Raw genomic sequence first — 26,146 nt, 5'->3', positions numbered from 1 at the left:
TGGAATTTAAAATTAAAAATACAATACCATTTACATTAGCACCCCCCAAATTAAAATACTTAGGTGTAAACCTAACAAAATATGCACAAGATCTGTATGAGGAAAACTACCAAACTGATGAACAAAATTTCAAAACTAAATAAATGCTGGGCCAGCCCACTCTCCCCACCTCACCCTGTCACAGGGTAACAGCTGTGGTCAGAGCCAGAGTGAGAAAACCACTGCCCTCCCTCGACACCTTGCAGAGACCCTGCAGAAGGGCCAATGCCGCTTGGTGCACAGCCATCAGCAGTGACACGGCCTCTGCGGGCCCCAGGCCGGCAGTCCGAGCGCCACCGAGGCAGCAAATGGTTCTGCCTGCTCCCAGGCAGGCCCCGCATCCCACGCGGTAACCGAGCTTGGGGCTGGAAATCTCATCACCACCTCTGCACCGACAGCTCAGAAACAGGGCCCGGGAGCTGAGGGGAGAAGCCCCCGCACGCAACACTGCTGGCCGCAAAGCCTACCCTGCCACGTCGGGCATCACGACACTCGGGTTCTGGATCCTTCTTCAAGGGTTTCATTCCTGGCGGAAGAGACGCAGCTGCCGGTCGCCCAGCGGGGCCACCCGGGAGGTGTCTGGGCAGCCAGGCCGGCGGCGGCTCCCAGGCTGGGGTACGAGGAGCAGCGCAGGAGGGCGCCGGGTCCTGAGACCCACAGGGCCTGGGTCAGCGTGGCCGCCCGGCGGGCTGGAGAGGAGCGAGCACGTCCACCCTGCGGACCTGGACTCACTGGCTATAAAACGGGGCGTCCTCGCCGAGCAGCACAGGGGCTCCCAGAGCTCCCCGCCCCCGCCCACCTCTCCCGCTGAACAGCCCACGCTGACCTCCAGGAGATCCTCGGCTCCTCCGTCACCTCCAGGGAGGGTCCTCAGTTCCCAGTCTCGTCTGCATAGCAGGTGGTGCCCCAACCCGGTCCGACCCCTAAGGGACCAGCGCTGGTCCTACGCGGAGGCCACATCTTGGGAACCCCAGGCCACCGTGCACTACAGGATGCCATCATCACAGAGCGGGTGTGACCCCCATGTGAAAGCTGACAACGTGGGAGCCCCCTTCCCCCAATGCCTCCACCCCATGCAGGCCACGTCCAAGGTCAGGAGTGGAAAACACGGAGTCCTGGAGGCCTTCCCAGCCTGGCTCCCTCCTCCCTTCTCATCACTTCCCAGGATAGGAAACGTTTTCCAGGATAAAAGGCTTCTTGCTTATTTTAAACCCATTGGGCCCAAGGATCTATCACAAGGTCCAGGCAGCGGTGCAATCAGGGCTGCCAGACCCGCTGAGTACATGGGCGGGAGATGCCACCGTGCATCTGCCAGATCCCTGGAAACACCCACACCCAGGGCTCCGGGGGCTGGGGATGTGTGTTCTTTCCACGACTGCTAAACCAATCAGAGGCTGCTTCAAAGGGCTGGACGCAGGCCCGCAGAGGGGGCAGCGGATGCACCCACCAGGGCCAGAGACCTGGCCGAGGCTGGGAGGGGGAAGGGCACAAACAGGGTCCGGCCAGGTGAGAGTGAGGCTGGCGATCACAGGTGAGCGGCTGAGAAGTGCCAGCAGCCTGCGGGGCTGGGGGTCTGGAGGGCTGAGAGGGAAGGAAACGCAGTTGGCCACGGTCCCAGAGGACGCCCGTGACAGCGCCACGTGCGACAGCCACAAAACCACGTGCCTGCCCATCGTTGGGGTACCCTCTGCACATGTCCCTGGGCCCAGCACAGTCACCAAAAGGTCAGGGAGGCTGTGTCATCAACGTGGACAGTCTCAAGGACAAGTGCAAAGTGAGCGCCATGTGTGGGACAGAGCATGCAGGACACTACGGGAGCCCACGTGCCAAGACAGGACGGAGCCCTGGAGTGGCCCGCAAGTGGCCGCAGCCTTTGTACCACCCCGACCAGGCCAGCACGGACCCCACCACCTGTGACTTCATTAAAAACCATCATTTTATTTATTTATTTTTTAAAATAAATTTATTTATTTTTGGCTGCGTTGGGTCTTCACTGCTGTGTGCGGGCTTCCTCTAGCTGCAGCGAGCGGGGGCTACTCTTCGTTGCGGTGCGCGGGCTTCTCATTGCGGTGGCTTCTCCTGTTGCAGAGCACGGGCTCTAGGCGCGTGGGCTTCAGTAGTTGTGGCTCACGGGCTCAGTAGTTGTGGCACACAGGCTCAGTAGTTGTGGCTCACGGGCTCAGTAGTTGTGGCTCATGGGCTCTAGAGTGCAGGCTCAGTAGTTGTGGCTCACGGGCTCTAGAGCGCAGGCTCAGTAGTTGTGGCTCACGGGCTCAGCAGTTGTGGCACACAGGCTCAGTAGTTGTGGCTCACAGGCTCTAGGTGCGCAGGCTTCAGTAGTTGTGGCTCCTGGGCTCAGTAATTGTGGCTCACGGGCTCTAGAGCACAGGCTCAGTAGTTGTGGCGCACTGGCTTAGCTGCTCCGCGGCATGTGGGATCTTCCTGGACCAGGGCTCGAACCCGTGTCCCCTGCATTGGCAGGCGGATTTTTAACCACTGCGCCACCACGGAAGCCCAAAAACCATCATTTTAGACGTGCACGGCGCGCCACGTCTGGAAAGCCCCCCTCTCCTTTCCTTCGAGGGGCTGCTTGAGACCCCCCGCACCCACGTGGACACACATGCTCACACAGAGAGCACACGCTGGCTCGGGGACAACGCCTCCCGCTGTTGCCCAGCCCGACAGCTGCCCCACGCCCGCACCCAGCCCCGCCTTGGGAGGCCATTCCATGCCCCGGCTCAGGTCCCGCGCAGCCATCCGTGTCCGCCCCCAGCCAGCAGCCCTGGGCCCCCATTGGGTGGCGGCACTGGGCTCCGAGGGCGGGGGAGGCTGGTGGTCACGGGGCACACGAGGTGAAGCCGCCTCGGTCCACGGAGGCTTCAGGCTTCAGGACGCGCCGGGACTTTCTTCACTGGTAAGGATCTCATTATATGCCGGCTGTATTTGTTTTTCCCCTTTGAGGCAATAAGACCAAGGGCACGGCCGCTTCACGCCGGCTGGTTCTCCCATGAAAGTGCCGGGGCTGGATTCTTCTGCTGACTCTCCGGGCCCAGCCGCCGTGGCTCGACACGCTTGGCGGTGCCTCGTGAACCAAGGCAGCTAGAGGGGCCCACGGCCACCCTTTCAGGCCTGGGAGCCGCCGAGCCCGGCCACAGGCAGACCCCAAACTCAACCCCGTGCGCCACCCCGAGGTACGGCAGTGGGCCTGGCGAGCAGATTCCTCCTCCGTGAAATGGGCAGAGATGTGACCAAGCAGACGACGTGAGGGGATTTATCTACTCCTATCACCTACGGCTCCAGCTCTGGAATAGCCCCAAAGACCCAGTGCTGTCAAAACCCTCTATAAACTGCCAAGGCGTGAGGTCCAGGATGCATGCCAGATGGAAAAGGCATGTGTTTAAGAAAGAGGGGAGGGGGTGTGAATCTCTGTGCACATCCGCTGACTCACTATCTTACTTACCGATCTGCTACTTCAACACACGGGCAAATCCTGTGAGTAAAAGGGTCCCCACAGGCCTTAGGAAGGAAGCTGAGTGACTGGTGGGGACACGGGGTAAATCAATGATCCTGCGGACACACCTTGTTGGTGGGCACGGCTTTGGAACCATGTTAATATTTTACACAATTATAAAAACAAGACTGGGATTTGAAAAATGATACTTACAAATCAAAAGTAAAAGGCAGCAAATAAACTGAAATGTGTATCCAACGGACGGCATCGCCTCCCAAAACGCAGATGCTTCAGGGCAAAATAAGCTGGAATAAAATCTTAAACAGTTTTTGCTGATCATATTGGTGGCACTAGTAACAGTCTTGTTATTCTAAGGTCGGGTGTGTGCATGTGTGTGCTCGCAAGTGTGGTGCAATAAAGCAAAGAATTCTTTTGTTGGTGTCATTTAGAGCTGGCATTTTCAGCATGGGTGAAAAGAGATAAAGACATCAAATTAATCACGTTACATTACAAGGAAGGAAGGAAGGAAGCCAAGCCAGTCAAACTGTAGCCCTGAACTGGAACTGGAAGAATCAATATGAACTCATGAAATATTTTATCTTAAAAAAAAGTCCTAGTTCTGTGTGCAGAAAAAGCCCAGCAACAATGACAAATTGAAGCAGTGAGTACCCCCAGGGCCCAGAATGTGGTCTCTAAATACAATTTCCCACCAAAAGGAACCTAGATTCTTTAGAGAAAAAACTGACTCCAGGTCTGGGGCAGAAAACATACAAGATGAGCCGGCAGCCTCTTGAAATACCAGAAAGGCTTCCCTGGTGGCGCAGGGGCTTCCCTGGTGGCGCAGTGGTTGAGAATCTGCCTGCCAATGCAGGGGACACGGGTTCGAGCCCTGGTCTGGGAAGATCCCACATGCCGCGGAGCAACTAGGCCCGTGAGCCACAACTACTGAGCCTGCGCATCTGGAGCCTGTGCTCCGCAACAAGAGAGGCCGCGACAGTGAGAGGCCCGCGCACCGCGATGAAGAGTGGCCCCCGCTCGCCACAACTAGAGAAAGCCCTCACACAGAAACGGAGACCCAACACAGCCATAAATAAATAAATAAATAAATAAAATTTTAAAAACCAGGGGCTTCCCTGGTGGCGCAGTGGTTAAGAATCTGCCTGCCAATGCAGGGGACACGGGTTCGAACCCTGTTCTGGGAAGATCCCACATGCCGCGGAGCAACTAAGCCCGTGAGCCACAACTACTGAGCCTGCGCGTCTGGAGCCTGTGCTCCGCAACGGGAGAGGCTGTGACAGTGAGAGGCCCGCGCACCGCGATGAAGAGTGGCCCCCGCTCTCCGCAACTGGAGAGGGCCCTCGCACAGAAATGAAGACCCAACACAGTCAAATAAATAAATAAATAAATAAATTTATTTTAAAAAAAGAGTATATTGAAGACCTTGTTGCAAAGTACAGTTTCAGCTCTCATCGGTTGCAGCTGAGATGAAAACAAACAAACAAAAAAAAAAAAAAAAAAAAAGAGTGGCCCCCGCTCGCCACAACTAGAGAAAGCCCTCACACAGAAACGGAGACCCAACACAGCCATAAATAAATAAATAAATAAATAAAATTTTAAAAACCAAAACAAACAAAAAAAAAACCTGACTTTAAGAAAAAAGAAATACCAGAAAGCAAGGAAAATGACAGTAAAGGTGAGGCTCAGGCCAGAGGAGGCGGGAGCCTCACGAAGACCCTCCCCCGGCCAGCGAGGGACAGTCTGGGCGTCACTCGGATAATAACCGCAGTGGGTGAAACAACAAAGTGGACTGAAGCCGGCGGGGGGGGGGGGGCTGGGGAGGGACGGTGACCAGGAAGGACACGGACTCAGGAAAACCACAACTAATGAAGGTCCGTAAGGGGGGTGGTCGAGGTATGACGTTTACCCGGCCCTGAAGTCTGGCCCACCTCCCCTCCCCCTCCCGTGCCCACCTGCCCTGCATCGGCCCTTTCGGTCATGGCTCCGGATCTGCAGATGCTCTGGGTTCCATGTTCTATATTCCTTGGTCCATGGTCCATGTTCCACGTTCCGTGGCACTTCCTACGCTGCTGTGAGACCTGAATTCACTGTCTTTCCTAACCTAATGGACGCCGCGTGGCGGGCTGGGCCCTGGCACTGTGGGGCCAGTCCTCCTAAGTGGGCTTTGTCCACAAGTCCACGTGGCCTCCCGCTGGCTGCAGGCGAGGGGGGGAGCCCGAGGCAGGCACCCCAGGGCAGGGACAGGACACCCCAGCCAGCGCGGAAGCCGAGCCCTGGACCGCCCCTCCCAGGCCCCCTGGCTCTCTCCCTCCCTCCCCTCCGGGGGTGGCCAGAGCAGAGTCACCCCATTCAAAGCCCGGCCGTTTCCACCCATGCCCTGGCCACCCTCCAAGGCCATAAACGTGGGCGTGTGCAGGGCGGGCCGGCCTCTGGCGTCCGTCTTCTATTTCAAAGACCCCCTCCGGACATCCTCGCACCCAACCACAGGGGCTGCAGTCCCTAGAGGCACTGGGGTCTCCCCACACGGCCCCCCGCCCGGACGCCCTGCTCCCTGGGAGCCTTCCCCATGCTCCCTCCCACCCGATAACCCTGAACTCCTCCAACCCAGAAGTGGCCTCTGCATCCCACCCCCAGCATAGGCTCGGCACAGAGGACGCTGGGTGGACGGATGAAGGAATGAAGGAAGGAGGGAAGAGGGACGGGGGGGGGCGGGGGCGGGAACAGCACTCCCTCAAGAGTCTGGGTCCCCCTCTCCGGGCCCAGCACCATCCTAGGAAATCTGACGTGTAGTTTCTCACTTTTCATTTGGCTTCTTGACAGGCTGAAATCTGGAAGCGGATCCTCAGAGGAACTGTGTATCTGGCCAAGGTTCCCAGCCAGACCTCGGTGGAGCTGGGCTCCAGACCCAACCCAGAAAGCTCTGCAGCTTCCTTACTGGGTCAGGCAGGAGGAGCCCGCGTCGTGGGCCCAGCTCGACCTCCTGCCGCCCCTGAGGTCAGCCCAGGGTGAGGGCACAAACGGGGCGACCCGCCTGGGTCTCCCCGTGTCCTCAAACCCTGAAGCTGCTCGCCCACCTTTGAAACAGTCGGGTGTGATGAGGGGCAAACGCCACACCCAAACTCCCTAGCCACTGCTCTGGGCACGTCAGAAATCGGGACAGGCTTTGAACCCGGGCTGTGGGTTAGCTAGGAATGTCGTGTCCCTGAAAGATCCCGGTGTGACAACCATCCCCTGACACCCTGAGGTGTGCTGAGGGGTTTAAGGGAGGGGTCACGTACTCCCATACGAAGCAAGGATAGTAAGAGTGACCATCGGCGTCACGGCAACAACGCTCAGACGCAGGAGACACAGAGCAAACGCGCGCGCACCCCGAAGCGTCAGCCAGCGAGGCCAGGGCGCGGGTCTACTCTGCTTGAAACTTTTCTCTCTGAAATATTTTCAAAACAAAAGTTTAAAATTTAATCAAAAGGCAAAAAAACAGATTTCACAAAAATCTGGACTTTCAGCTCCTCTGGGAAACTCTGGTACCTGGCCACCCGGGCCCACGCCCCAGGGCAGAGGCCGCCACGCTGGGGTCCTGCTTGCTGTAGGCCCCGCCCCCTGGTCAGCTTCCCCGCAGGCCCCCGAGTGTCCTGGACTCTGGGTCAGAAGCACGCTGACCTCCAGGCCTCGCTTCCCTCTGAGAACGGGGACCCGAGAGGGGCCGGCCAGAGTCTGAGGACCTGATTAGCGGTGGACACGGTCAAGCCGCTCTCTGGGACACTGGGATGCAAGCCTGGAGCCCGAAAGGCTGGGGACGTGTCAACGGCCTCCAAGATCCCCCGGGACCCTATCCTGCGAACAGCTTCAGAGAAACGCCCTCTCCCCCCGCCCTGTGAAGGCCGCAGGTGGGTCTGTGAACAGGGGGACAGAGGGACAAGCAGACAGATGGGACCCGCGGTCTTCTGGCGTAGAGCGAGGTGAGGCATGAGGCTGAGGGGCTCGGCAGCCAGGAAGAGGGTCCAAATTGCAGCTCCCGGACCAGCTGGGGCCTGGCAGGCCAACCACTGGGCCTCAGCCCGTCATCTGCGAAGTGGAGCGACTGACAGAGCTGCGGAAGCATCAGTGCCACGCCCGGCACGTGGCACGTGCACCAACGGCTACGACCACTGTGTCCCTGCCACCACGCGGCACTACACTCACCCGATGCCAGGCTCCTCCAACAGGGGCTGGGGGTCTGCTGCCAGCCCCGGCCAAGGAGGCCTGATCCCAGGGCCCCTCCTGCCCCACCGGAATGGCCCCTCCCTCTCCAACAGCTGGAGCACAGTGACCCCAGGTGGCCGGCACCTCCCAGCCAATGGCCACCAGCTGTAAGAAATAACACGAGGGCAGCCCGTGTGGCCGTCACCATCTCCCCAGAGGTAACATCTTGGGAGACCACAGCACAGCACCCAGGGTGCCAGCACTGATGCCATCCAGATGCACCAGGACCCCACCCCAGTCCCTAACCCCTGGTCGCCACCAATCTGTCCTCCGTTTCTATAATTTTGTCACCCTGAGAATGTTATTTTAATGGTGTCATGCAGGATGTAACCTGTGGAGACTGGCCTCACTCGGCACACTCCCCTAGAGACTCACCCAGGCTGTCGTGTGTGTCAGTAATTTGTTCCCTTTTTTGGCTGGGTGCTGTTCCACGGTATCCACTCACCCCCTGAAGGATACCTGGGTTGTTTCCAGTCTGGGACTATTACAAATAAAGCTGCTATGAGCAAAATTAACATACAGGTTTTCACGTGAACATAATTTTCCATTGTTCTGGGATAAATGCCCAAGAGTGCAATTTCTGGGTCACATGGCAGTTACATGTTTAGTTTTCTAAGAACCTACTAAAATGTTTTCCAGGCTGTAACAGCTGCCATTCCCACCGGCAACAGACGAGAGGTCCAGCTCCTCCTCACCCTCGCCAGCGGTTTTCATTTCAACCATCCTGATGGGTGTAGAGTGATTTGCATTTCCCGCTGCCTGAGGAGCTGAACATCTCATGGGTTTGTTTTCCATCCGAGTGTCCTCTCCGGTCGAGCGTCTCTTCATGTCTTTGCCCAGTTTCTAACCGGATTACTTGGTTTTGTATTGGTGAATCGTGAGAGATCTTTATATGTTCTGGATACCAGTCCTCGTTCAGATGTGAGTCCGCAGCTTGTCTTCATCCCACGTTCCACGTGTCTCACACTGCCCTCCCTGGAGGAGAAGGTCACCGCAGACACCTTGTATCCGCCGACCTCGCAACCCTGGCAGCACCCGAGTGCGCGTGGCACCCAGCAGGCACATAATAAATGCCGTGGAACGAGCACCTCCAGAAAACCATGAGTTCCTCGATTTGGCACACTGTCATTTAAATTTCAGTCCCACGCCCAGATAAACAGTGCCGCGCGTGCTTAGCCGCGGACTAACTTTCTCCCTAACTAGTCCCAGAGCCATCAGCAGAAGTTGGAGCACATGCCTCACAAAATTAAAAGACCATTTGGAGATCTCACCCTACTCCCCACGTGGAGATAACACACTTAGTTGTGACTGACAGGCTGTCCGCCTGGGGCTCAGGATGGGCGAAGCCCCCGCCCCAAGGCCCAGAGCACTCTGGGCTCGGACCCTCTGCCTCGGGGGTGTAGGGACAAGGCTCCCTCTTCGCCAGGCCCCGCCACTCCCGCCCTGCTGCCCACCCACCTCCACTGCTGCCCACCAGAGCCCCCCAGAGCTTCCACAGCCAGCCCACCCTGCTGGGAGCCCTGTCTTCCTCACGAGAGCATCGAAAAGAACGCAACGCTGCAGGATTCATTTGCCAAAAAACGTGCAAGGCTTGTCCACCGAAAACGACAGAGGATCTCTGAGAAACTAAAGATCTAGATCTTTAAACGGAAAGACATTCCTGTTCATCACTTAGAAGCCTCAATACTGACAAGACGCCAGTTCTGTATCAAATCGATCTATAAATTCAGTGCAGGCTTTTTAAATAGAAAGTTATCTAAAATTCATATGGAAATGCAAAGGCCCTAAAACAGCCCAGACGATTCTGAAAAAGAAGAACCAAGTGAGAGGGTTTACACGACCTGACTTCCAAACTCACTGTAAAGCCACAGCCATCGAGATTGTGTGGTGTTGCTGTGATGATATGGCACGCAGATCAGTGGGACAGAACCGAGAGCCCAGAAATAAACTCTCACATTTATCATCAGTTGATCATTGAGGAGGTGCCGAGACATGTCAATGAGGAAATAACAGTCTCTTCAACAAATGGTGCTAGGACACCCCGACGTCCACATAAGAACACCACGGCCTCAGACCCCTACCTCACACCACACACAAGAGGGACTCAAAGTGGATCGCAGATCTAAATGGAAGAGCTAAAATGATAAAACTTTTGGAAAGAAAACATGATAAAGTCTTCATTAACGTGGGTTAGGCAAAGAGTTCTTATATAAAACAACAGAAGCACGATTCTTGAAAGAAAAAATTGATAAACTGAACTTTAAAAGACATTGTGAAGAAGATGAAAAGACCGAAACACAGACCGGGAGAAAATATCTGTAAACCATGTATCTCATTAAGGGCTTGTATCCAGAATATACGAGGCGCTCTTATAACTCAACAGTAAGAAGACCAAGAGCTCAGAAAATGAGCAAAAGATTTGAAGAGACATTTTGCCAAAGAAGTTGTACAGGAAAAGACACCCAATCTCCTTAGCCATCAGGGAAACGCAAATCAAACCCACCACGAGATGCCACGGCCATTAGAGTGACTATACTTGGAAGACAGACGGCCCGGAACCTCAGCAGGGATCAGAGAGGTGGGAACCTCGTCACTGCAGGTGGGCCTGGAAACGCACAGCCACTTCGGAAAAGTCAGACGTAAAGGTAGCCTCCGACCCAGAAATTCCACCGTTAGGAACCCACCCAAGAGAATCGGACACGTGGGTCCACGCAAAGACTTGTACAAGCATGTTCACAGACCCACGAGCCCCTGCCCGGCTCTGCCAGGCCCTGGGTTGTCGTCACCCCACACAGCACACTGAGCCTCGGGTCTGCACGGGGCCGAGCAGGGGCAGGCAGGAGGGTGGACCAGGGTGCGGAGATGCTCTGCGCGACTGACTGAGATGACAGCTCCCGTGTCCGGAGCAGCCCTGACCCGTCAAGGAAGACCCATCTAAACCCTGCCTGCATCGCCCACTCCGGGCTCCTGACGCTCCCACCCCAAGGGTGGACACCCGGCCAGGTGAGTCAGCTGCGCAGACGCACGTCTGGGCAAGGACAGAAGGAGGACAGGGAAGTCCAAGTTCTCACCCGGTGGACAAGGCCAGGACCCGAGGTCCGGCTCCAAGGAGCTTCAGCACCACAAGCCCAGCCTCTCGGGGGTATTTTTTTCTTTTTAATTATTTATTTATTTATTTATTTTTGGCTGTGTTGGGTCTTCGTTGCTGCGCGTGGGCTTTCTCTAGTTGTGGCGAGCGGGGGCTACTCTTCGTGTGGTGCGTGGGCTTCTCATTGCGGTGGCTTCTCTTGTTGCGGAGCACGGGCTCTAGGCGTGCAGGCTTCAGTAGTTGTGGCTCACGGGCTCTAGAGCGCAGGCTCAGTAGTTGTCGTGCACGGGCTTAGTTGCTCCGCAGCATGTGGGATCTTCCCGGCCCAGGGCTCGAACCCGTGTCCCCTGAATCGGCAGGCGCGTTCTTAATCACTGTGCCACCAGGGAAGCCCTCGGGGATTTTTAAGGAACAATTTCAGCGCTTCTGGACAGACGTGGGGAAGTTTAGACTCATGAGCTTTTCCGGTCCTGCAATTCTGAGCGCCGAGTAGCAAGACGAGGACACAGAGGACAGAGCCTCTTCCTCCCAGGGTCCCGGCTAATGAACGGCAGCTATTAAATCACTGAAAAGAAGAGCAAAAACGCTGTTCCTCACAGAGCTGCTCTCGGAATCATCGTTATTTCCACCCAATTAATTAAGCCTTGTCTTCCGTGAAAGCATCACTTGGAAATGGCCCTGTTCTGGGTCCAGACCCCTGAACTCGTGACAAGCCACACAAAATCACACGACGAGGAAATTGCTCGGAGGGGAGCCAAGCTCCACACTGCAGCACAGGTAATTAACAAGAAGCCATGTTAAACAAACTAAATTAAAAACGAGATTTAAATGCTTAAACTGGCCATCAGCCCCATCATAAAAGGAAGAGGTTCGAATCCAAAAGGTGCAGTAGCTGAGCTCACAGCTCCACAGTGAGAGGAGCAGAGAGGCCTAGCAGGGGAGGCTCGGGGCCCCAGGCAGGGCCAGGAGGCCAGGCTTCCCCAAGAGGCAAGGCCAACGAGGACCAGAGGTGCGGGGCCACAGCACGAGGGCAGAAAACGAGCTTGGGGGTAAAGGGCCACCCCCGGCCACCTGACACCTCCCTCTGGACACCCAGCAGGCCAGGCTGCTCAAGCTTGTGTGGCCAGATCCCATCTCTCCACCTGCCACCTCCGCCCTCCAGGCCGCATCAACCCCGAGCTTGCAGGCTCCACCCTCCATCCAGGCCACCAGCCAAAGCCAGGGCCCAACCTGGCACTGTCACCAGTCTGTCCACTGCCCCCGCGCCACAGCCCGCCCTCCATCCGTCCTCCACCTGTGGCCCCCGTGATCAGGGACCCCAGCAGCCCCAATGCACGTGAACTAGATCCCAAGTCCCAAACTTGGTCCTCGAATGACCAGGGTCCTTTAATATGGCCACACGCTCTGTCCTTAAACATCTAAAACGTTTCACTGAACGTTTACACAGTTGCAGAAGGGAGGAATTTCTGGGCTACTGTAAATGCTGACGTTTTAGCTGCTGAAATTGCTTGTATCACTCTTTTAAACATAGACCAGGAAATAAAAATCCGTGGCGTCTCAGTTCACTTTACGTGTCATCGCGCCTGGGCCGAGGGACGCCCACTTAACTGGTGAGACGTGATTTCTAGGTGTGTCTGGGCTGGTGTCTGGGAAGAGATCAGCCTCTGAGTCCAGACCACGTGAAGACGGCCCTCCCCGTGGTGGGCGGCACCACCCCATCCCTTGTGGGCCCAACAGAACAGAAACGCAGATGACGGGAGGTCCGCTCTCCGCCTGAGCTGGACGTCCACCCTCCCCACCCCTGAGCATCCATCTCCGGGGTCTCGAGCGTCTGGACTCGGGCTGCACAGCCCCACCGGGCCCTGGGCATCCGGCTCACAGGCGGCACCTGGTGGGGCTTCGCAGCCTGCACGACCCCAAGAGCCAGCCCTACGTTAAACGTCCTCAGACGTGTCTCTATCCTCCGGGTTCCGTTTCCCTGGAGAACCCTGATTTACCACGGGGACTGGACACCCACCAGCTCTTTAACCAAGAAATAGGGGGTGTAAAAAACCCTCTTAGCTGGTTGCTCCTTCTCTCCTTGAACAGATATTTCTACTGTTTTCCCACAGAACTTATCCTAATGTAAAAACACTTATGCTTGAAAGTATTTCATCAATCACCCTGCCATGCTGCTCTGGAAGAGATGTGTGAATCTTTGCAATTTTTTCCTGTAACTAGAAGACTATAAGTATTAAAATTTTCCTTCAAGATTGAGTTTTTAAAATTATTGGCAGGGACTTCCCTGGCGGCGCAGTGGTTAAGAATCCGCCTGCCAATGCAGGGGACACGGGTTCGAGCCCTGGTCCGGGAAGATCCCACATGCTGCAGAGCAACTAAGCCCCGTGCACCCCAACTACTGAAGCCCACACGCCTGGAGCCTGTGCTCCTCAACAGGAGAGGCCACCGCAACGAGAGGCCCGTGCACCGCAACAAAGAGTAGCCCCTGCTTGCCACAACTAGAGAAAGCTCGCGCGCAGCAACAAAGACCCAACGCAGCCAAAAATAAATAAATTTTTTTTAAAAAATTATTGACACGGAGCTGACTAAAAGTAAATACATTAAGTTTTGATAAATAAATATTAAATTGAAAAAGTAAAACTGTTTTGGAAATACATCATTTAGAGTACTTATACGATGCTGATTTGTAGCGCCTTATTGAAAGCAATCCGGTTGTCCCAGTGTTTGGTGGCCCGAAGCACCTGGGGGCAGCCCACCCAGGGAAGACCCAGGGTGAGAGCTGGGCGTCCCCTTTGAATGGGAGGAGGCTGATCTTGAGAAAGACGGGGAAAGGCTGGTCTCGGCTGCAGACACCGTCCCTGGCAGGTCGGTCCAGAGCTCAAAGCCAGAGGCCAAGACCTGGGACTCAGACCCTGCCTGCGCAGCCCCTGGAGGCTCACACCAGGGTCTCCATGGCCGGCCCGGGACCATGGCCCTCAGCAGTGGCAGGACCTGCTGCTGGCCCTCCCGGCCTGGCCAGTTCTGAACCCCAGGCTCTTTCTGGCCCTCAGACTGTCCCTCTGCCAGAAACTCGCTTCCCCTGCCTGCCCCTCATACTTGCCAAGTTTCAGGTTGAAACACCCCCTCCTCCAAGAGGAGCTCCCTGGTTGCTCTGTCCAGCAGAGACCTCGCCCATCCCCGCTCAGGTGTATCTCCTGCACGCCCCCTCCCCTGCCCGCCTGCTCACTGCCCTAGGATAGCACCAGACACCCGCTGGACGGCCAGGTGAACGGGAGTGGCTCCTGCCTGGGGACCGTGGCTTTCCTGTCTTCCTGGGCAGAGGGAACATTCCTGAAGCTCACAGAGGTTACATCACTTGCCAAGGTCATGCAGCCAGCAAACAGCAAGGCCAGGACAAGTCCAAGGTCGTCTAGCGCCAGCCATGCTCCCAACCCTGGCTTCCGGAGGTCTTAGCCTCCTCCTAATAGCAAAGCAGCCCCTAACATCACCACCTCTCAGGGCCAGAAGCTCAGAAGCCCGGGGGCCATGGGCCATGTAGGCCCTGCTGCTTTCCAGAAGTTTCCCTGGGCTCCTCCCCACAGCGCCCCGCCTGGACGTGCACGCAGCCAAGTAAGGGGCCCGCAGAGGGAGCCACCTTTCCCAAATGGGGAGCAGGGAAGAGCCCTGAGGACCGGCTGGACCCTGGCCTGGCTGAGCGGGGACCATACGCAGGTTGCTTCACCCCCGAGTCCCCACCTCCTCACCTATAAAACGGACAGAGATTAAGACACACCTGCGGGGTCACCGTGAGAGACGGATGGAATCAGGTATCTCAGGTGCTCGCGGGGCGGCGTGGATGAAGCTGCGATAGATGCAGAATCAATACCAGCCACGTCCTCCTTGGAAGGACCTGAGACACCAAATGCTTTTGGAAGAAAACTGCCCTTGGCTCCCGGGGCCCCAGGCTACACGTTGTGCAGCCGCACGTGTCCCACAAACGCTCCCACGGGAGAACCCACGGGAGCCCTCTTGGGAGGCAGCTCCCCGCCACATGGAGGTTCCAGCCCCGGCCCGCCCCCAGCACCACCCCCCCCCCCCCAGCGAAGCTAAGCCAGGAGGCGGAGCAGCCCGCCTGACCCCACCTGTAAAGTGGCAAGGGTCCCAGGGTCACGTCTAAACCAGGCTCTTTGGTCAGTGGTGCAGGGCTGGACTTCCCTGAGCCTCCTCTTAGACTTGGGTTACAGGGTCCAGCCACAGCGACTTAACAAACAGACTCAGGCAGACTGGGTGAAAACAAGGTCCACGCCTAAGGCCCATAGTGCACTCAATCCCTTCCCAAACCATGTGGTGCGACACAGCTGGGGAGGGGCAGGAGTGCCGGAGAGTCCACAACACCCATCACAGGTGGTTCCTAGGAAGGCCAGTTGAAAGGTTAAATGAGCTACACACACCTAACGTGGTGTTATAATTCGTGCTCACCACCACCACCACCACCACCATCATCACCATTATCATCATCACCAGCATCATCACCATCATCACTAACATCATCATCACCATCACCACCATCATCACCATCATCATCATCACCATCATCATCATCACCAGCATCATCACCATCATCACCATCATCACCAGCATCACCAGCATCATCACCATCATCATCACCATCATCACCATCATCATCACCACCATCATCATCATCATCACCACCATCATCATCATCACCATCATCACCATCATCACCATCATCATCACCATCATCATCACCATCATCACCATCATCATCACCATCATCACCATCATCATCCCCATCATCACTAACATCGTCATCACCATCACCACCACCACCATCATCACCACCATTATATCATCATCATTGTCACCATCACCATCATCACGATCATCATCACCATCACCATCATCATCCACATCACCATCATCACTGCTGTTGCCTAAAAGGAATCCCATAACCAAGACAGGGACCCAGAACTGCAGGCAAACATCAGGACTGAGCCATCCCAGGCTAGACCCAGCCCCTTCCTTTACACATTCAGAACTAACCAACACTGACCACCTCCAATGGTACCACCCTGGTTCAAGACACCATCATCTCACCTGGGTTAGCAAAACAACCTCTCAACTGGTTTTTCTACTTCTCCTTGGTCCCCTACAGCTTCTACTCTGAACACAGGGTTAGACTGACCCTACGCAAATGGAAGTCCTGACAGGCTAGCTATACGCTCAAGCCTTCCAGAGGCTCCCATCTCAGAGTAGAAGCTGGAGCCCTCACAGTGACCCAGAAGGCCCTATGTGTTTAGCTTCATTGTGTCTGTGTCCGCATTGCCTATCCCTGGCCTCTTTCCTGGCTCTGCTCTAGCCTCACTGACCTCTTTGCTGATTCTTGAACATTCCAGGCATGCTCCTGACCACAGGGCCTTTGCACCTGCACCCCTGCTGCATGAATGCTCTTTCCCCAATTGCCTGCCTGGTCTCCTTCCTCTTTCCCTCGGGTTTTTCCTCAAACCTCCTTCCGAACAGGGCCTCCCAGGCCACCCCATTCCCCACTCCTCCCTAGCACCTCCCCCACCTCACGCACCGTGTCCTCCAGCCGTTTACTTGTCGGCTCTTCATCTCTCCCCCAAGAATGGAGCTCCACGGTGGGGAGGGTGGCTCTGTTCACAGCACACCTCTGGCCCCTGGAGCAGGATGTGCCGTGAAGGAGACACCACACCTGAGAGATGCCCGGCTAAGCGCGGCCTCCGCCACAGGGCACGTCTCCAGCTGCCACCTATGACGCACAGTCCAGAGACACCTCTGGACATAGGAGAGCCGCCCTGGGCAAGGGTCCCTCCTCCTCACACTGGGGCTGAGGACAACCGTGCCTCACAGGTCCACTGGGTGCCACGGGATGGGGCGAACGGCTGCTCACAGGGCCAAAGGCCACGCGGACAGGAGTAGCGGACCTTCCGCAGCAGGAAGCGGCCCACGTGCCTCTGAGAGACGAGGACCCCCTCTGAGCACACGAGGGCCTCGCAGGCCTCTCCGCACCTGCTCCCAGCTCCGGCCCCGACGGCCAGGCTCAGCCTCGCCGCATCCCAGGACTCGTGTCCACAGTCGAGGGGCAAGAAACCTAGCAAGTTACAGGGTGGGAAGAGCCCAGGGAGCCAAAGGGTTAAAGGGCTCCGAGTCCAACGGCCTGAAAACTAGGATGGAGCAGCTGACAGAAACGCTGTGTCCTCCCCACAGCTGTTCCCGGAATCAAAGCACATCTTTGTTTGCCCGACTCTTAGCAACTGTTGCATTTCCTGAAGGACACGCGTGAACCAGCTGTCATCTCACAAGATGCAACGTGGGGTGGGCTGGATCCTCAGCGAAACGAGAAAACACCGACTGTCGGGGGGCGGGGGGGTCCTGGCTGTTCCCACCCGTGTCCGTAAGCGCCACGAAGGGGACCCACCTCAGTAGACGGGAATGCGGACCCCCAGGCAGGACCCGTTTCAGAAGCAGAGCCGCAGAGAGCAGCCCGCACACGACCTAGCAAGAAAGCCGCCCCCAGTGAGCCTACGGGATGCGAGGTGACTGTGAGGACAGGAAACCGTAACAAAAAGGAGCGCCGTGCACTGAAACGTTCGCAGGTGGAACTGGCTGATGGCTGAACTTTGTCTCCAGTGGTCCAGGGCGGGGGCGGGGGTGGGAAGGAGGGAGAGACCAGACCGGCCATGACCGAAGTCCTGAAGCCGGGGCTCGTCACACTGTTCTCGCCGCTGTCGCAGCCAAGGACGTACCCACCCCCCACACCCCGGCAGCCAGACGCTAAACGATGGTCATTTTTAACCTAACAGAGAATCACCGAAATGCTTTTCATGACACCAGACAAAAGAAGTTCCTTGGTAGTAAGAAACACACACCGCACACACACATACCACACACCGCATACACACACACCACATACACACACACACCCCACACGCACTCCACACACCACATACACACACACAACCACACCCCACACACACCATGAACACACCCCACACACACCACATACACACACACACACCACACACACACCACATACAAACACACACACACTCCACACACGCCCCCCACACACCCCACGCACCACATACACACACACAACCACACCACACACACCACACACCACATACACACACACACCACACACACACCACACACCACATATACACACAACCGCACCACACACACCACACACCACATACACACACACACACCACACACACACCACATATACACACAACCACACCACACACACACAACACAAACACACACCACACACACCACATACACACACACGCACACCACACACACATAACACGAACACACCAAACACACACACCATGAACACACCACACACACCACACACACACCTCCCATGCACACACACACCACACACCACATACACACACAACCACACCACACACACACCATGAACACACACACCCCACACACACACACACCACATACACACATACACACACACCACACACACCACATACCACGAACACACACACACACACATACCATGAACACACCACATACAAACACACACACACACACACTCTCCAGCAGAAGGCAGGGTCACCTCCCTGCCACACCTTCCAGAACGTGAAGCCGGCCCCTCCGAGGTCCAAGAGGAACAGGGCGGGCTGTGGGGCCACTGTGAGACCACATCCGGGAAGACGCCCCGGAAACTGTCCACGCAGGGAAGACACCACGCACCTTTCTGGCTTCTTCTTGGACTTTTGTTTATGAAGCGGCAGCTCTCCACTGAGTTCGTGGCCCAACCCAGACTCAGCTCACCGGCCTCACTCTCTCGCTCCGCCAGCCACAGCCCGGCTTATTTTCTGCGCCTACTCTCGCCCCGTTGTCCTTTGCCCATGTGCCCCCGCCACTCGAACGCCTGTCCCACCCCCTCCTGCCTGTCCTTGAAGACCTGGTTCAAAGGTCGCTGGTTCTGCGGAGCAAGCACCCCGACCCCGAGGGACACGAGACCCTTTCCTCCTCTGTGGACCCCCAGCATCCACCAGACGCCGGTGGGACCACCCACGTCCCAGGAAAGGATGACTCACTTTTTAAACATGGGTCCCCTTGGGGAGGACTCTCAACGGGAGGGGGGCTGTGTCCAGGGTCCCAAAGCGACGAGACAGCACGACGCTTCAACCAGGGCCCCCGTTCTGCGGGACGAGGGGCGGCCGCGTCCCTCTCTCAGGGCTGCTGTAGGGCTGGGAGGGACCCGAGCTCTGGCAAAACAGAGCAAAGTCTGTGTGACTAGCGCTCTCACCCCACGGAGCTGTGAGCAGCGCGGGACTTTGTCTCCGGAAAACTGGTCGCTGCCCCCAGAACCTGCGTGACCTTGGGCCATTACCTGCCTTCTCTGAGCCTCAGTTTCCCCACCTGACACATGGGGGAGTACCTGCGTCTGCTGAGAGGCTGGATGGGCCCCGGCCAGCTGGTGAATTCCCCACACCCGGCTGGCAGGCAACTTCCTACTGGTAGTGACCAGAGCTCAAGCGTGGAGCCAGGCCAGGGCCCCAGGCGTCCCTCCATCCTGGGGCTGGATCGACACTGTGAGGGGGTGGGGTCAGCTCACCAGCAAGGGCACCTCGAGGGTCCCTCCTTTCTAGAGAAATGGCCCCACTTCGCGCCCCTCTGGCCTCAGTTACCCATTGCCTGCGGGCATCTCCAATCACGTTACGGGGTGATTGTCAGGCGACATCAACAGTGAACCAGCCGGTGTGAGAAAACGTGTCTGCAGCGTCCTGGAGACCTCTCACCACCAAACTCTACAAGTTTTAAAACATTATGGCACCAAATAAGCGAGATCGTGGGCGAGGTTAACAGATTAGGGAGCTGGGTGATGCAATCACGGCAGGAGGCAGGTCAGCCCAGGGCGGTCCCGTCCCCGCCGAGGCTCACATCCCAGCTTCCCCCAGGCCCAGCTGGGTGGCCATGGCAGCTTGCTTGAGCTCCGTGTGCCTCCATGCTTCATCTGCCCAAAGCCGCCACAACGAGGCCAGCACCATTCTAACAAGATGCTGCAGACAAGGCCTGCGGTCCGGGCTCTGGCTCAGAGCTCGCCATGACGCAGGCTCCAGGGTCCCAGGTCTCAGCCTCGCACTGAACACGGCTCCGACCCCGCAGGGTCACACAGCCCACGACGTGCGAACCTGGAGGTCTCCTCTGCCCAGAGCGAACCTGGCTTTGTGCAAAACGAAAATCAAACTTTTTGCAAGTTCAACCCATTAAGCATCTCCTCGGATGAGGCCCTGCGTTTTCCAAAATGCTAATCTTGGTTTTTAGTATCGCCTGAAAGGACGGCAGCAAACCCCAAAGCTGGAGCCAGGCTGCAAGAGGGGCTGAAGTGGCTCGGAGAAACAGAGTCTGTCCCCTGAACTCACTGTGAATTCAGCAGACGGGTGTGTTTTTCTCATCACCCGGGGGCCTGGGCCAATTTGTGGAATAACAGACTGCAGAGACATGCGGGTGGGCGGAAGACACACAGCTGTGCAGCCAGGGGTGCAGCCAGAGGCCTGTCTTAATTAGAGCTGCAGGGAGCACAGCCCGCTGCCAGCAAGGCCGCACCAGGGTGAGATGCCCTCGCTGCCGCCCGCCCGCCCGTCTGGCGGCTCCGGTAATGAAGCCCCGGCCGAGGGCCCGAAACGCAGTGCCACTGCCTGGACCCTGCCCCCGACGCACACACGCAGGGCCTCCTAATCATCACACTTCTGGCTTCCAGGGGCGCTCCATCTCCAGGCACCCTGAGTGGGCAGGCAAGCCGGGAAGGGACCTGATGGAACCCAAGGGCCCCCACCTCCCTCCCCCAGGCCTGGGTGCACCCTCAGGGGACAGGCTGGGAGCCACAGCACACGCCAGGGCTCTGGAGCATCCTGTGGCTTCCTTCTGAGCCTGCTTGGGCCCCTGCGTCCCCAGGAAGGACAAAGCCTCTGCCACTGCTCACAAGAGCAGAAACCAAGTGAGGAGGCTGCACCTGCCAGCCCCCAGCCTGGACCCTCCCCGGGACTACTCAACTCTTCAGCAGGGCTCTGAAGGGGCCAGCCCAGGGCACGAGGACATCCCGCTCCAGCCCCAACTCGGACATGTGCTGCTTGGCCTGGAGCAAGGGGCAAGGGCCCTCCCCTCACTGTTCACTGAGACAGGGCGACAAGCCAGCCTCCCAGAGTCCTTCCTGCTGTGTCCTGAGGCCCAGAGGAGCCCACTCACCTACCTCAGGCCCAGGATGGAGCAGAGAATGACTGCGGAGTGGTCTCAGGACCAAACCAGCCCCTTCCTCAGACTAAGCACTGAAGGGCGGAGGGGTCTGGCTATGGGCTCCATCTGGATGGCCAAGCCAACCTCAGAGGGGCAAAGCTGCATCCAGAAGAGATGCCCACTAACTCAGCCCCACCCACAAGTCAAAGGGCCAGAAAGATGATGATGATGATGATGATGATGATGATGATGGTGATGACAATGGTGATGATGGTGATGGTGACAATAGTGATGATGGTGGTGATGATGGTGATGGTGGTGATGAAGATGGTGATGAAGATGGTGATGATGGTTACGAAGATGGTGATGGTGATGATTGTGATGGTGGTGATGATGGTGATGGTGATGATGATGGTGATGATGTTGGTGATGGTGATGATGGTGATGATGGTGATGGTGGTGATGACGGTGATGATGATGATTGTGATGGTGATGAAGATGGTGATGATGGTGATGACGATGGTGGTGATGGTGGTGATGGCGATGATGGTGATGGTGATGATGGTGATGATGGTGATGGTGGTGATGACGGTGATGATGATGATTGTGATGGTGATGAAGATGGTGGTGATGGTGATGACGATGGTGGTGATGGTGGTGATGGTGATGATGGTGAAGATGGTGATGATGGTGATGACGATGGTGGTGATGGCGATGATGGTGATGATGGTGATGGTGGTGATGACGGTGATGATGATGATTGTGATGGTGATGAAGATGGTGGTGATGGTGATGACGATGGTAGTGATGGTGGTGATGGTGATGATGGTGAAGATGGTGATGATGGTGATGACGATGGTGGTGATGGCGATGATGGTGATGATGGTGATGGTGGTGATGACGGTGATGATGATGATTGTGATGGTGATGAAGATGGTGGTGATGGTGATGACGATGGTGGTGATGGTGGTGATGATTGTGATGACGATGGTGATGATGGTGATGACGGTGATGGTGATGATGATGGAGGTGATTATAATGATGGTAATGATACGCCCATGGACACTATCTCACTCTATCCTCACTGCAAGCCTCAAAGTAGGTTTTATTACCCTCATTTGACACTTGAGAAAACTGAAGCTCTGCCAGGTGCTGTGGTTTGGCCAAGAGACACCCTTTTTATTTAGGGAGTGGAAACTGAGGCTCCAAAGTATCCACACAGACCCAGAGAAAGCCTTCGAGAAATGCCGACTAGAAATGCCGCCCCATCCAGAAGGAAGCCCGGCAGCTCGGGGTAGGGGCTCTGCCCCTCAGCCACGTTGCATTACCTTCTCTTAAAGCAAAGGGCTGGAACACAGGCTTCGCCTTGTCTCCCTGCTGCTGTAGCTCCACGCAAGCTGAAAACACTGGCAAGAGCAAAAGCACCCAGCCCGAGACTGTGGGATTTTTTTTTTGTCCTAAACCTGAATTTAGCAGGAGGGGTTATAAAGCAGCACATGGTTTCTCCCACATGGATTTACCCACATGAATATTCTAGTTACGCTACTCATGCAGGGAAGCAGAGAGGGTAGCAGGCAGCATCCACGTCGAGGCTCGCCAGACGCCCTGCAAACTTGGAAAGAACTGGGCGGCACGCGCCAGACCGCAGCTGAGCAGAGACAAAGCTGCGAAGCCCAGCGTCCAGCAGACAGAAAAGCAAAGGCCCTGGGTGCTGCACCGGGAGATGTCACGTGGAAGGTCAGGGGACAGCGTCTCCCTGCCCACGGCCTCTGGAACCCGCTTCCTGAACCGTCAGCCCGTCTCTTTAGAGGCCGTGGCCAGAAACGGGAGCCTGTGCGGGCTTCGATCTGGGAAGTGTGTTTTCCTCTGCGCAGAACAAAAGATCTGAAGCAGACACTCCCCGTGTGAAAGCTTTCTTTCCGATCCAGCCTTGAAAAGAGGGATTTTAATCCAACCATCTGCTTCCTCCTCCTCTCATCCGCCTGGCTCTCGGGTGCAGTAAAGCCTGAGGCAGAGGCAGCCGTGCGGCTCTGCAAACTTAGGGCCGAGGGCACAGGACCCCAGCATACGCTTCCTGGACACACACACCCAGAATGGCCCCGACAGGGAGTCCAGCTCAGCTGCCTCGGCCAGGCTGGCCCTAAGCTAAGACTTTCTGAACCCGCTGCTACCTGGGAGCTGGAAGGGGCCAGGCAAGGGTGTGACCTGCTGAAAAGCATTGTGATTCTGAGCCCAAACCCTTCTGTTCTGGGCAGAAGAGTCCAGGCCACTGAACCGCTCAGCAGCTTCCAAGGCCATGAACCCAGCAAAGTGTCACCAGTAGTCAGAGAAACGACACCCTCTCTCCTCAAACGTGAACTAAGGCGATTGTACCCGGTGTGTCCGGGGCAGGGGAAGCCAACTCAGCAGAGGGAGATGGGGGAGGGCGACCGCGAGGTGTCCCACGTGTCCACCTTCCGTGGAGCCACCGGGAGCCGGCAAGTGCCGGAGAGCAGAGGCAGCGGTGAGGCTGACCCCCCAAGGAGCGGGCACGGACGGGTGGGCCCGAGACGGAGGACCGGCCAGCCCCGCCCCTGCCCCGCACCACGGGCTTCTGCAGACAGGGCATCTCCACCTCAGCCTGGATCACAGCCAACCCAGCCTCGCCCCCGCCTGGGAAGCACGCTGTGGGCGAGGAGGGACCACCCCCACTTGCAGGTCCTCTGGACGCCCCTGCGGCCTTCCTGGGACCAGCCAGCACAACGTAGCAAAAGCCTAAAAACCCACACTGGCACCTGTCCGGCGCGAGCCACCCTATCCTGCAAAAGCACCACTCCTCACTCTTCACGGAGACCCGCACCACGGGAAACTAGAAACGTCCACAGTGACTTTGGCAAGGGGAGCGGTGGACAAACCGACCCAGCCCTTGATGCAGCTGCACGCCCACAACCACCGCACAGTGGTTCACACGGGAGGCCCCGGGCCCGCGTCACAGAAGGTGCGTGTGTCCCGCCTGTTTCCACACGATACGCATGCAGAGAACGGCCTGGAGGGGCCAGTCCAGGCCGCGGCTGGTGGTCACTGTGGGGTGGAGGACGCAAAGAGGCCTTTTCCCTTCACTCTGTGTATCTGCATGTCATGCGCACATCTTGTATGGACTGTTCTCAAAATGTGCTCAGTTATTCTAATGAAGAATCACCGTTTGCCAAGAACAGAAAAAAAAAATTTTTTTTCAAACGTCATTTACCCTTTGATCCACATCGAGGAGTTTATCTTAAAGAAACAGACAAATACTCCCGAAGAGCATACGACTATGGGCATGACATCAAAATGCTGTTTATCATAAAAAATGCAAACAGCCATGGCAGGAGAGGAGTCACATCACACAACCCTATAGAAACGGGGACCACAGACCACGAAAGCCCTTACTGACAAAGAGAGACGCTCACCACCTCTCAAGTGTGACAAACTATGGAGAATGCCATTCCGTTTTGTGACAATACAGGGTTACGATATGTGCATAAATCAAATCCTGAAGAACTGCCCCCAAAACATTCCCAGTGATTATTTTTGCTTTGTGGCTTCAAATTTTCCAGTTTTCCCAATTATTTACATGCTCCCCATTCCCAAGCAAAGCATCCCAGCCCCTTCACTACCCCCAGGCCCCCTCCTTGGAATAACTTTCGCCCCCACCCCATATCCACCCCCGAGCCCCTTCCAGCCCGTGCTGAGGGTCACCCCGGCTCAGTCACCCTCCCTCAGGACCCCGTGCTCCGCGGACAGATGTGCATTTCACCCGTAAGCCCATGAGGCAGTGAGTTCAGCTTGGGCACGGCAGGCCCTCTGCAAGCAGAAGAGATGTCTTGCTGTGACAAGGTTGGCCTGCAGGCACTTTGGATCCCAACCCAGATTGGAGGAGGCAGCCCAAGTGCACACAGCGCTAAATCTCTGGAGGCCACCCCTGCCCCATGAGCCCGTGCTTCCAAAACTGACCCGTGTCCCCTGGAGCAGGACATCCCACCAGCCCCGTTCCCACTCCTACCTTCTCTCGTTGTCGTCCAGGTGAGCGAAGAGCACGTTCTTGGAGATGGCTTTGGCCAGTGCCGTCATGGTCTTGTAGTCCTTGGGGATGACCTGCAGGGAAGCCGGCAGTCAGACCTGTGGGCATCCTGGACCAGGGCCTGGACCCAGCTAGCCCTCTGGGCCCCTCCTCGATCCCGAGAAAGCGGGCCGCTCAGCCTTCAGGGTGGTATTACCAGTGAGGGTAGACAGAAATCTTGAAATGCTAGCTGCATGTCACAATTTTTGGAAATTTGAAAAATAAAGAAGAGACAAGGGGCCCAGAGTGGCCCGAGAGTTTGCGTATTGTCCAGAACTCGGGGTCTTGGTGGACAGGCGCCGGTGGGCTTCAGAGCCTGTAGAAGATGCTACAAGGCCTCCAGGCCCTTGGATTATTATGTCTTTTGTTTTTATTTCTTTACTCCACTGGCTTTTTTGTAGGTAATAAATACTCGTTGAAATATTTGAAAACTGGAAAAAAAAAAAAAAAAGATACCGTGACCCAAGGCTGGCTCCACCCTTTCAGGTGGTGATGGAAGGGCTGGGTAGGGGCCTGGACCTTGTTGGCCAAAATGTGGGTAAAAAGTCATCCCCACGCCCGCTGGGACCAGCCTGGGAAGCTCGAGGTGTGTCCAGTGAATCAACGTTCAGCTGACGACCGGCACTGGCATTTCCAACGCCAAGATTCCTCCCTTAAAATACACTGAGGGGAGGCTGTCTGGACCGGGACATGACCCCCACCTCATGCTCAGCTGCCCCTAAATCTCTTCCAGGCTGGGGGTGGATGGTGAAATCGGGACCCCGCACGTGGGTGCGCCGCATCTAAAACCATGGAACCCTTTACAAAGAGATCCCTGAGGGGCAGGATGGAGCCCCCTGAAAAGCCACTCCAGCTCCAACAACTGTGTAACGGCTCGGACGTGCAGACCTTGAGAGGAAGTGCCCTACACGCTGCACCCTCTCCCCTCCTGTAACACCCTGGGTTACTGTGGTGACACGTCACACCTAGGGAACCAGCTGGGTACCATCCTAGCAAGTAA

The 26,146-nt window shown here is 56.6% G+C and overlaps 1 protein-coding gene across 2 annotated transcripts in view; it reads right to left on the bottom strand.

Annotated features, from left to right (window-relative positions):
- PRKAR1B (protein kinase cAMP-dependent type I regulatory subunit beta) overlaps nt 1–26,146 on the bottom strand; it is an 86,519-nt gene that overhangs the window by 44,811 nt on the left and 15,562 nt on the right. For both annotated transcript variants that reach the window (XM_068565812.1, XM_068565813.1), the window contains exon 4: nt 25,090–25,181. In XM_068565812.1, coding sequence (XP_068421913.1) covers nt 25,090–25,181 — 92 coding nt within the window. The remainder of the gene's footprint in view (nt 1–25,089; nt 25,182–26,146) is intronic.

Source organism: Eschrichtius robustus, chromosome 16 (assembly GCF_028021215.1).
Source record: "Eschrichtius robustus isolate mEscRob2 chromosome 16, mEscRob2.pri, whole genome shotgun sequence".
NCBI lineage: Eukaryota > Metazoa > Chordata > Mammalia > Artiodactyla > Eschrichtiidae > Eschrichtius > Eschrichtius robustus.
This window is presented reverse-complemented; position numbering and strand designations above follow the sequence as displayed.